Consider the following 13,215-nt stretch of genomic DNA (forward strand, 5'->3'; position numbering starts at 1 on the left):
TCACAATCTGCAGAATTTTTCTAGAACAGATCATGGACACCAGGTTCTCAGTCTAGTGTAAGGATTGAACCACAGTCTGTGAAGGATCTGTGACAAGCTAGGCTGTGATTTTCTAGGCTTGAACCATAAGACTGAGAACTGCAAGGTGTCCCTAAATGGGTGAGGTGTGCACAACACATCAGAGGCTGCTATCAGGTAGCTGACTGTGTGTGGGGCGCACACAACATATATTATTATTGTTATTATTTTAGATTAGGCAACTCTCCGTGATGTCCATATAACAAAAGCTGTGGAAGACCCAGAAGTATCTGTGTGAGATCCAAAGGAATACCCCCCGTAGGTGATAGTATTGAAATCCTAGTGGTTAACTGCTGAAACATTCCCAGCATAGTGCCAGAGTTTGAAGTGTCCCTAAAAAGCATTGAAGTTCACATAATGCTAGGTACAGATAGCTGGTTAAAACCTGAAGTTCACAGCAGTGAGATTTTAGGGGAAAATTTAAGTGTATATCTAAAGGATAGGCTACTGGGAAATGAAGTGGTGTATTTGTCACCATAGACAACAAATTCAGATCCACCATGATTGCAATTAAAGTTGCTTGTGACGGTGTTTGGACAAGACTCACTATAGGTGTGAGCTTAAAATTATAACTGGATCCTTCTACCAGCCACCCGACTCACCTCCTGATGTAACCAAAAACTTTAGAGAAACCCTCATTTTGCTTGTACATAAGTTCCCCAGTCATACCGTAAGGATGACTCTCATCATCAAACAATCAATCAGAATAATTATAGCTTTGTTAGTAGTGTGTGTGTAATAATACATCCTGTGAAATGTTACTGAGTGCCTTCTGTGAAAACTATTTAGAATAGATAGTTTGGAAACCCCACTCATGATGGAAATATATTAGATCTAATGGAAACAAATAGAGCAGACCTATTTTGTAAATCCTCCTTGAAACTGATATTAGTAAGCATGAGGAAGTTGTATCAATAATGATTACCAAGACAGAAAGACAACTAAAACAGGTAGAGAGATTTGTATGTTCAGTAAACTAGATAAAGAAGCAGTAGTGATATCTCAAAAAAGGAACTTTCAACAATTAGTTTAGGACAAAAGCATGTAGAATAACTGAGACTCAAGTTTAAAAGAATAGTTGATCATGTACTGGACATATATGTGCCCAGTAGATCAGTTTATGTTAGGAGGGACCACCCGTGGTAACAGTTAGTATACAGAAACAAAGATTACTGTATAATAGGAGTAAAACAAAGCATAGGGGTAGAGATAGAGACAGTTTGAATTAAATAATTTTACTTTCAGCTGAGCAATGCATAAAGTCTTCAGTGAATACCATAGCAGAATACTATCAAAATATCTCGCTTGCAACTCAAAGAAATTCTGGTCATTTATAAAAGCAATTAGTAGCATGAACGTTAATGTCCAGTCACTCAAGGACAAGACAGGAACTGAAACTGGGGGTAGAAAAGCAAAAGCAGAAATACTTAATTCCATTTTCAAATGTTCCTTTATAAGAGAAAACTCAGGAATACTGCCTCAATGTAATTCTCGTACCATTGAAAAGACGAACAAAATAGATATGAGTGTCAAAAGTGTTGAGAAACAGCTGAAGGCATTACAAATGAATGAAGCCACAGGACCTGAAGGAATCCTTAGCAGATTCTGTACAGAATTTGTGGCTAATTTAGCCCCTCTTCTAACTAAAATCTATCATAATACCCTCAAACAAAAATCCATGCCCGGAATTTCCTGTCGCTTCATACTTTCCGTGTCCAAGTTGGCGCCTCCCATAGTTCCCCCCCTATCCTGGAGAATGGGGTCCTGCAGGTCTCTGTATTGAGTATATCTCTATTTTTAGTGGCCATTAACAGTCTAGCAGCAGCTGTAGCACCGTCCGTCTCACCATCTCTGTATGCAAAGGACTTTTGCATTTCGTACTGCTCCATCCGGTACTGGTGTTGCTGAGAGGCGCCTACAGGGACCCATCTACAAGGCACAGTCATGGACTCTAGCCCATGGCTTCCAGTTTTCAGCCACAAAGTCATGTTTTATGCACTTCTGTCGGCATTGTACCTTTCATCCGGAACCAGAACTCTACCTTACTGATGATTCCCTCACTGTAGTGGAGACATATCAATTTGTAGGACTGGTTTTCGACGCCTAATTAACTTGGATTCCTCTCCTTCACCAGCTTAAGCGGAAGTGCTGGCAGCACCTCCGCTGCCTGAGGAACACCAACTGGGGTGCAGATCACTGTATGCTGCTGTAGCTCTGAGAGCCCTTGTTCAATTCTGCCTTGACTATGGGAGTCTGGTTTACGGTTTGGCGGCGCCCTCAGCATTGCGTATACTCGAGCCAGTGCACCACTGTGGCGTTCGACTAGTGGTGGGAGCTTTTAGGACGCGTCTGGTGACCAGTGTCCTGGCAGAGGCTGGTGTCCCTCTATTGCAGGTCAGGCATGCGCAACTGCTCGCCAGTTACGTTGCACATGTTTGTAGTTCTCCTGCTCAACCAAATTACCATCTCCTTTTCCCACAAATGGCGGTTCATCTCCCGCATCGGCAGCCCAGGTCAGGGCTTACAATTGCAGTTCGCGTCCAATCCCTTCTGTCTGAACTGGAGTCCTTGCCTTTACCACCTATACCCAAGGTCCATTCACATACATCTCCACAGTTTACACCCAGGCCGCAGCTTTGCCTGGACCTTTCGCATGGCCCATAGGACTCAGTTCACCCCGCAGATCTCCGCTGTCACTTCCTCTCGATTCTTGACATGTACCGAGGCCACGAAGGGGTTTACACCGATGGCTTGATGGCTGATGGTCACATCGGCTTTGCATATGTTGATGGAGGATATATTCAACAGCATTCCTTGCCCAATGGCTGCAGTGTTTTCACTACAGAGCTGATGGCTATATCTCGTGCTCCTGAGCACATCTGTTCAGGCCCTGGGGAGTCATTTCTTCTGTGTACTGACCCCTTGAGCAGCCTACAAGCTATCGACCAGTGCTAACCTCATCATCCTTTGGCAGCAACCATGCAGGAGTCCATCTATGCCCTGGAACAGTCCGGTCATTCAGTGGTGTTTGTGTGGCCCCAGGACATGTCAGAAACACAGGCAATGAACTTGCTGACAGGCTGGCCAAACAGGCTACACGGAAACCGCTTATGGAGATTGGCATTCTAATTACTGACCTGCATTTGTTTTTGTGCCACCAGGTTTTCCGGCTTTGGGAGACGGAATGGCATAGTCTTAGTAACCACATCAAACTGTGTGTCATTAAGGAGACTACAAATGTGTGGCAGTCCTCCAGGCGGGCCTCTCACAGGGACTGTGTGGTTCTATGCTGGCTCCACATGGGCCACACTTGGGCACAACTACCTCCTGCACCGTGAAGACCTGCCTCAGTGTCAGTGTGGCACCCGGTTGACAGTGGCCCATATTCTGGTGCACTGTTCCACTTTGACTGCCCTGTGACGAAATCTTCGGTTACCGGACTTGTTGCCACTTATTGTATCTGACAACGCCTTATCGGGTGATTTAATTATACGTTTTATACCTGAGGGTGGGTTTTATCATTTGATCTAAGTTTTAGCGCATGTCCTTTGTCCCTCTGTGTCCTCCACCCTAGTGCTCTTAGGGTGGAGGTTTTAATGTGCTGTAGAGTGGCTGGCATCTTGTAATCTGCTTTGTCGTTTTAGTATCTTCTACCTATTTATTGTGTTTCTGTGGTTTTCTTGTCCCCTTTTGTCCATTTAAGTGTTTGTCGCCCTTTGTTCATCCTTGTGGTTTTTCCTTTCTCTCCGTTTTGTGTTGTCAGTCTCGCTTGTTTTATTCTCATTCTTGTGGCATTGTTTTATTTGGAACAAGGGATCAATGACCTAGCAGTTTCGTCCTTAATCAATGCAGTGTATTCAAAGCCTGCTGCAGTCATTAGCAAAACTAGCAAGCAACACTTTCTTCAGTGCTATGCCAGTCCAACAAACTTTTTGTTCAATTGCATATAAGTGGGAAGCATGTGAAATTTCAGTTGGACATGAGTGCCTCTGTTATATTGCTGAATCGTGACACATATGAACTGTTAGGCTCCCCACACCTTTCTAAAAGTAGCACACACCTAACAGCTTATAATAGACAAGACATCCCTGTTCTCAGAAAATGTACTTTGCCTGCCATGTATCACTTGTGTACACGAACTATGACTTTCATGTGCTACAATCATGCAATTGTGAGAACATATTTGGCCTTGATTTATTTTATATTTTTGGTGTTAACATTCAGGATACACTGTTGTCAATGACTGCATTCAGTGCCAAAGACAGTGTAGGTAGCTGGCTGAAAAAATTCGATGAACTTTTTCTGAAGCTTTATTCAAGGCTAACAATCTTGTTATTTTATTGCACATATTACTATGAAAGACAATGCTCAGCCAAAATTTTGCTGGGCAGAACTGTTCCCATTGCATTATGGGACTAAGTGTCCACTGAACTTAAAGAATTGCAAGATAGTGGAGCTATTGCGCCCATACAAGCTAGTCAATGGGCAAGTCCACTGGTTTTGCTCCCCAAACCTTCAGCTCGCATTCGCCTCTGTGTTGACTTTAAGTCTACAGTCATCCTACAAACTGTGATTGATAATTATCCATTGCCACCCCAGAGGATCTCACGAATGGATTAGGCACTGGTCATTACTTTTCAAAAATTGATTTGCGCGATGCCTATCTTCAAATACTACTAGACGAAGCATTTCAAAACGTGTGTCGTGAACATTCATGTGGGCTTGTTTAAATATTTGCATTTGCCTTTTGGCAGTGCTTCTGCACCCACCATTTTCCAATAGTATTTCGAACAGCTGACTGCTCAAGTATCAATCTGTTCAAACTATTTGGATGATACTGTTGTAGCAGGTCATACACCTGAAGAACACACTGAAAATTTGTGTAGTTTGTTTCGTGTGTTATCTGATGCAGGACTAGAGTGTACACTGGACAAGTGTGACAGTTTTAAACCTGAGTTGCAGTATCTTGGTCATGTCATAAACAGTCAAGGTGTACATCCTCTAGTCACATTTGTTAGCCATACAGGACCTGCCAGTTCCTCACAATGTCACAGAATTGTAGTCAGTCTTAGGGAAAATGAACTATTATGTTCAGTTCATATCAAATGCTACACAAATCACAGCTCCATTGCATCAATTTCATCGCAAGAACATCCCCTTTGTTTGGATAGATGAGCGCCAAGAAACTTTTAAAAAATATAAATATGTATTTCTCAGTGATCACTGCTTGGTACACTTTTATCTCGACCTACCAGTTGTGTTGCAATTTGATGCTTCCTCTTATGGAAATGGTGCAGTGCTTTTGCACAGATTTGGTGATAAAGACAGGCCTATTGCTTTTGCATCAGAAGTGCTGTCCAGATCTCAGTGTAACTATTCACAAATAGAGAAAGATTGGCTATTGTGTATGGTGTCACCAAATTCCACCACTATTTGTATGGCAGAAAATTCTACTTAGTAAATGGATCACAAGCCACTGCAGTCCTTGTTTTATCCGATGAAGCTGGTTCCTGTACAAACTGTCCAAAAATTGTAAAGATGGCCTTTGTTGTTGTCTCAATAACAATATGAGAGAGTGTATCGTCCAACAGCTCGACATGGTAATGCAAATGCACTTTCACGTCTTCCGATTGACCCTGATACAGACTTTGATGCTTCTGCTGCATCTTGTTGTCACATCAATGCTCACAATTCTGAATTGCTTCAGTCCTTTCCTCTGAATGACAGGAAAATTCCTCAGGCCATGGAAGCTCATTCAAATTTGAACATTTTGCTAAAATATATTCGCACATCTTGGCCCCACTCATTGCAGTAGCGCGCTGATACTTTGCATGTCAGCATAGCCTCGCTATACAGAAAGGAGTGATTCTTGTTCAAAATGACAGTGGACAGTCACATGTGCTGATCCCCAAAGCTTTGCAAAAAGAAGTATTGCAGTTACTTCACCAAGGACACTGGGGGATTGTTTGTATGAAACAGTTAGCATGTCGACACTGCACTTGGCTGGGTATGGACACCCAAATAGAACAGATTATGTCACAGTGCCATGCATGTGTGGAAAATCAGTTTGCTCAGCCACAAATGTTTTCTACTTGGCCTAAGTCACAATCATCATGGCAATGTGTGCACATAGATTTTGCGGGATCTTTTTGGAACACTTGTTGGTTGATTGTGGTAGACTTTTATAGCAAGTTTCCTTTTGCTGTGCTAGTGAAATCAACAACGTCACATAGCACTTATCAGGTGTTGTCCTCAATTGTTTCCTTTGAAGATGTGCCTAAACTCATAGTGTTGGACAATGGAGCTGGACCCACAAATGCCGCAGTAGCTAACGCCTTCTATATTGTGGTATGGGCCTCAGGAGGTGGACACGTACCCTTCTGGATGTCTTCCGGGGGACATTTCCACCAGTGCACAGGCCAGATAGTGGGGTATGACTGGAAGTATCACGTCCCCTGCAGCCACAGCTTCCAGTCCGTTAGTGTGTCCACCCTGCTGCCTCCCCCACTGTTTTCGTGCTCCATATACAATGACAGTCCATCACCTTGGCGGGGAGCAATGTAACGGCATAAAGTCAAGCACCAGCATGCTAGTTGGGAATGATAGAAAAGAGGTGGCTGTGAGAAGACGTCAGCCAGTCACACGCTGACTGACCCCTCTCCAGGATGACTACACGACAACAGCAGCCCCTATGTGGAGAGGACATAAGTGCCGTGACTGACTCGTGATGCTCCAGTTGAATAGCCACTTCACGACCAGCAGCTGGATAGAAGCGTCAGTGCTCATTACCTTGCTTGTACACTCTATGTAACACAGACATGGGACCTGTTATACTGAAGAAATTGCTTATTTTGTATGTCACTCTTTGCTTGTGACACATCTGTGTAATTGTCAGATTTAAGTATTGTCTTTTAATTTTTTGTAATAAAACTCATTAATATGATTTGTTTGAATTGTTTTTCTAGTGAACTGAGTAGGAATCCTGGACTTCACATATTTGATGACAAACATAGAGACATAATGAAATTTGCCAGTGATGGTACAGGTAACAGGACCTCCACAACCCATCTCCTCAGAAAAATACAGTCCTATGTAAACAATGCTGTCAACCTGCACCATACTGTTCACTTTGCAGAATAAAGAGATGCCAGCTGATGTGGGAGCAGATTTTCCACTGACCATATTCTGCAGTTCTGTGTACTGACACGTCCTTAGAAGCGGAAATGGGCTTCATCTGTCCACAGAATGTTCCATAGTCATTCATTGTCCACTTCCATGCAAGTAAGAAATTCTAGAACAAACATTTTTCTTACTGCCAGGTCAGTATGAAGCAACTCCTGAACATGAGTAATTTTGTATAGCAATGCAGTAAGTATCGAAGAATTTCATGCACCATGCTCAAAGGCATGTCCAGAGTTTGGGCAATTCCCTGTGCACTGCATATTTTCACACCACTGCTCGACCCCTCCTGCAATGTTGTGGCCACACCTTCTACTGATGTTGGATCAATTGTTTTCCTCCCTGTTGCAAACTGCAGTTCAAGCGGACCTATCTTTATGAATTTGGCAATCATATTCTCCACACCCTTGGCAGACATTGGACCTGCACCTTTTTTTCATACCCTTGAGTGCCTGAAGTTTCTGCATAACTACTGGTGTATGGTCAGTCACAAAAGAGCTTTACCAGCAGCAAACGATCCTGCATTGAGAGTCATGCAGAGCATCTCAGATACGAACTGGGGAACAGCTGTATACCTCCCATCTTTTATTTTGCATATTCTGCTGCTTACTGTGACACATAGTGGTAAAATTTTCGTTCAGATTTTTTTTCCATAACATTTCATCCTTCTTTAATAATATTCCGTTCAAATTTGACGTCTTTCCAAGCACTGGTCCATTTTTTTTACAACTTTTTGTACTTGGAACTTTAATTATAATCACTCTGTATAACAGTTGCCATATTACATCGACAAATTTTCTAATTTTTTCAGCATAATATAAAAGTATAAAAATGTAAATACATTTCTAAAAATACAAAAACATGTTCAAATATAATATACAGAGGATGGTCAGAAACAGTTTGAAAAGCTTGCAGGGTGTCCCAGGATAGGTTGTGCTGAGAAATAATTATTAAGGAAAAAATTCAGTGTGTTGCACTGTTTCCGAGTTAATTAGTATTGAAGTTAGCCAATCAGGCTGTTGCATGTGCAAATTCAAGTGGCCCACCAGCGATGGTGTCACAAAATATGTTCTTCATTTGGTTTCCCCAAACCAAACTAGAGAGCTTTACAAAAATTGGAAATGGGATGGTAGTAAGGATTGAACTCAAACCAAAGGCTGAGCAGTCACATTCGCTATCAGCTGCACTCTGGGAACAACTGACACTAATTGTAACTGGTGGACTGCTTGAATTTTCACGCATGATGCCTTGATTGGCTAACCTCAGTGCTATTTAACTTTGAAGTGGCACAACATATTGAATTTTTTTCTTAACAATTATTTCTCAGCACAACCTGCACTAAAACACCATTACAAGCTTTTCAGACTGTTTCTAATCACCTTGTACAAGCTTTCATCATCTATGAACTTGAACAGATTATGTCACATATCCTCTGGTTTTATGCTGGCCTCAGAAAAACTACAGTCTTGGCACATACTTTGTGGTTCATAACTTGCTTTTCTTTTTTGTTTTATCATCTATATGATGCATTATTTTTGTGGAATTTGATAGAATTAAAGTACGATGCCCATGTGAAATGCCACCTCTTCAGTTTCCGCATATTTGATGTTCCAGTAATGTAGTATATTTCTGTTGTCTAAAGTTATCATATAAAGAAAACAACAATAAGTTACTAATAATGCATTTGCTGATGTAGTTCCAATGCCACAGTTAGTTTTAGAAGCACATCTCTCTGCATATGTCCAAGGTGTCCTTTTGCATGATCACTGTGCAACTGTTTGGCCCGCATGTTTGCTGCAAATACAGCAATGGCGCTACTATATAATCTTTTCACTGGAATTGATAGTTCATGTCAATTTCAGTCTGAGCTACCTCATACACAGTTTTGCAAGCTTTCTTAGTTACTTTACTTGAATAATAAAAATAATTTTCTTGTTTAAGTATAGACCAAAATATTAACACACATGGCACCAGCAAATTGAAATTCCTCCTACTTTAGTGGTAGGATTTATTGTTTGGGACTAGCTTTCCAGCAGTAGTAAGTAGGTTATATTGTGCACAGCTTCTGTTGAATTGAATTGAATTTTATTTGATCCTGTAAGATTCCATTGTGTACAGTAAATGTACGTGTAATATAGGACATGTCAAAGTATTAACATTCTTTATCACTTATTTTTCTACACCTTTAGCTTACATTTTTACATCACTGATAATGAGTAACAATATATACAAATTTAATGGCACAAGTATTCTGCAACACTATAAAACTCTTTTTCAATGAGATAGTCTTTAAGTTTCTTTGGAAAGTCATTATGAAGTACACTATCTTGCAGGTTTTTGGGCAGACTTCTTAGTAGTCTGATACCAGAGTACTGGGGTCCTTTTTCTAGCATTGCCAGTCGGGGGGGAATGCTCCGTACTTCATTCTTCCTTCTTGTATTGTGGGTGTGTACACTAGCATTTGTAATCCAGTCCTCACTACCTTTTGTGATGTACATTATTGTTTTGTATATATACAACGATGAAAAAGTTAAGATACCTAAATTCTTGAAACAGTTTCTGCACGTTTCAGAGGTCTTTCTTCTTGAAATGGTCCTAATTGCTCTTTTTTTTTTTTTTTTTAAATGTGAACACTCGTTTTGTCTCTTGTTTGTTTGAGTTTCCCCCCCCAGTCACTCCATACTGTAAATATGGTTCGAAAAGTCCATGATACACTGTACACAGAAGGTTCTTGTCTGAATACTGTGATAGCTGAATCATTAAGAATATGACAGAGCTCAGTTTCTTACAAACATTATTAATATGTTTTTTCCAAATGGTTCAAATGGCTCTGAGCACTATGGGACTCAACTGCTGAAGTCATTAGTCCCCTAGAACTTAGAACTAGTTAAACCTAACTAACCTAAGGACATCACAAACATCCATGCCCGAGGCATGATTCGAACCTGCGACCGTAGCGGCCTTGCGGTTCCAGATTGCAGCGCCTTTAACCGCACGGACACTTCGGCTGGCTGTTTTTTCTATTTCAGTTCATTATCCACAAGAACACCTAAGAATCTGCATTAATCAGCAAAACAACATTTGTTGTTTTTGCCTCCAGCTTTTCTCTTGTGTTTCCTGTGACCACATCCAGTATGTGTCTTCATATGTAGCAATTGTGTCTACATTACAATCTCTGTCCGGCAATGTCAACAGGGGGATACAGTTCAGTCCCAAGAGGGAAGAGTTTGGTAATGCACCAGCTCACCTAGAACTGCCCAGCTTTTTGCTCGGTATCTTGTCCTGTACAGTAACTGTTTTAAATATATTTAGGAATTTCGAGAGCTCTTAAGCAGGTAAACATCAGAAGCCACCAGAGATTGTTGAATGGGCTTATAACGTTTTCCATTATAGAACTACATACAAGGGTTGGAACTTTAATGCTGGCAACTATTTATTTACAGCTCGTACAAAATAGATACGTGTTTCAAAGTTTTACTGACCTTCAGTCATCACCCGCATTGTGCATAACCAATTGCCAATGATGTGGAAGTTGTAGGATACTCTTAGCAGTGCCAGTTGTGTTGACCATTCGAGCGGCACGGTCTATTGCCCAACGAATTTGCAGCAGTTCTGCAGCAAATGCTGTGAAGTGTTTTCAGTTTAGAAATTGAGTTGAACTTATGAGGGCTTAACTCAGGGGAGTGCAGTAGGTGGTATAGCACTTAGCAGCCCCATCAGTCAAAGAAATCAGTAACAGCTTGCACTGTACGTGCTTGAGCATTGTCCTGCAAAATGATGGTCAGGTCCTGCATAAAGTGTCATCACTTCTGTCTCTCTGCTGTTCGTTTTCGGAACACAACCGTTGACCAGCTTACAGACAGAAGTAATGACACTTTCTGCAGGACCTGACCATCATTTTGCAGGACAGAGCTCAAGCATGTACAGTGCAAGTATGGCGAGAGTACTTAGTTGATATGGCTATTTTCACATCTTTTGATTCATAACACGTTAAATGTGCAAAATTATTTGCTATTGGCAGACTAGTGTTGTTATCATTACGATTAGCATGATGGAACTTTTTGGGTCTAATGAAGTTATCATTTTGTTCGGTTAAGACAATTTCACGACACTTTGAATAGTCTTCTGTTACTTTATCAGACTTCTCTATATACAGCTTAACTGATATACCATATTTTAATAAGGCAGTCACACTTTCCTCTCGGTATTCCTGTTGCAAACATAGAATATCATGAAAATTGCAGTGCACATTTCCACAGTCACAGATTATGTTTCTCTCTTCTAAGGTATTTAAACATTTGCAATAGATCCATTTTTGGGACCACAAACATAACTTGACATCACATTTCACCTTATTACTACGTTCACACACACAAGGTTAAAAAGTCATAGTTTTCTGCAAATCTGGTAATTAGTACGCTTACACACACAGTCATGCAGTAAGGAAAAAAGGATGGGTGCAACACAGGTTGGGCAGTAAGTATTAGAACAAAACACGATAAATTTTTTAGCAGATAAATAATGACTGTTATTTTTAAGGATATAGGGAAACAACCACTAACAAACATCCAGTTTATAAGAGAATTTAATGGATGTGCTATTACATCCTCAGATTATTTCTCTCAAAAATAGAGAGTCCATAAATGTCTTCTGATTTTGAGTAACTTAGTTTTGCTATTGCACTTTTATTATTGGTTACTTTTACCTCTTATCTTTTAGTGCCAGGAACTAAATCTTCAATATTTTGTAGGAAAAGAGTTTTCATGTTTTGAGTCATGGATGTGGTCATATTTACGATTGTGTTCAGCTGCAGCAGTGTTATTTATACTTTAACTATATGTGGCTTGCTCTTTCTGCTCCACTATCCCTTGATTTGTCATAGGAAATTATTAACAGAGTTAATAGCTTTTGTAGATAGTGTGTGAACCGGTAATGCACAGATGTGAGACAATATATCCTTTCAGTTCCCTTATTTTTTCTCACTGCTTTAGGGCAATTAGTTTTAAATGTATCTGACAGTGCACTGACAGTTAATGTAAATGCATTTTCAATGTGAGTAGGCCTGCTTTCAAGCAGAATGCCATTCCAGTTTGTTGTCTTTAGCTAGGTTCTGGACTTAATTTCACTGGAATCAGATATAGACTTTTTAGTATTTAATTTAACTGAACACCTTTATGCACTGATATAATGTGTATTGAACAACCCTAGTTGATAACTGATTTGTATCAACATTAGTAATTACATTGTCAAGGCAAGCAGTTTGTCTTGTTAAGTGATCGTTAATACAGAACAGGTCATGTGATCATAGCATACTGAGTAGGTTAATTTGTATGTGTCCTTAGTCTTGTATCAGTACTCAAGCCACCAAAAATTAAAATCGTATGTTTAGGCCATTTCTCAAAGTGTACAATTAGTTTCTGTAAAACCTGCACAGATATACCAATATCACTATCTGTTGTGCAGTTATACACGTACAATTGTAAGATTTTACAGTGACAGAACAACACCACTGTTTCCAGTAAATTTTCTGTACAGTAATCATTCACAGCAAGGGCACTGCAATGCAAGTCTATGTCACTACTAACATACATTGAGCACCCCCCCCCTTCCCCCCCCCCCCCCCCCCAGTTTTGTATTCATCTACAGTAACCCACATCTACAGTACTAAGTCAAACACACAATTATAACTGCAATTGATATTCGCTTGGCCAGTGTTAGTTAATCTATACCACTGTGAAAAGACAAGCCATTGTTTAATATTGTAAACAAAAATCTGGAAATGTACTTGACTGATTTACTTGAAATGTTTGCACAATGCCTTAATAAATGCTTAGATGGCTGTAGGCTAAATTTTTTTAATTGTATGTGGTAATGGGAAACACTGTTAGCAGAAATCTCAAAAAGGTCTTGACCAATTTATTTCAAATTTTTACACGATACCCTAATAAACATTCAGGG

The 13,215-nt window shown here is 40.4% G+C and overlaps 3 protein-coding genes across 4 annotated transcripts in view; 1 reads left to right on the plus strand and 2 right to left on the minus strand.

Moving 5' to 3' along the window:
* The window catches only part of LOC126183302 (uncharacterized protein K02A2.6-like), a 187,200-nt gene extending 180,179 nt beyond the window's left edge, over positions 1-7,021 (plus strand). Inside the window, exon 2 of the mRNA XM_049925142.1 lies at positions 4,349-7,021. Within this exon, the coding sequence (XP_049781099.1) occupies positions 6,049-6,642 (594 nt within the window). The 5' untranslated portion in view covers positions 4,349-6,048 and the 3' untranslated portion in view covers positions 6,643-7,021. The remainder of the gene's footprint in view (positions 1-4,348) is intronic.
* Positions 1-13,215, minus strand: part of LOC126183303 (uncharacterized) — a 260,517-nt gene that overhangs the window by 127,423 nt on the left and 119,879 nt on the right. The gene's annotated exons all lie outside the window — the stretch shown is intronic.
* LOC126183304 (uncharacterized) overlaps positions 1-13,215 on the minus strand; it is a 164,904-nt gene that overhangs the window by 31,810 nt on the left and 119,879 nt on the right. The gene's annotated exons all lie outside the window — the stretch shown is intronic.

The sequence above is a fragment of the Schistocerca cancellata genome, chromosome 4 (assembly GCF_023864275.1).
Source record: "Schistocerca cancellata isolate TAMUIC-IGC-003103 chromosome 4, iqSchCanc2.1, whole genome shotgun sequence".
NCBI lineage: Eukaryota > Metazoa > Arthropoda > Insecta > Orthoptera > Acrididae > Schistocerca > Schistocerca cancellata.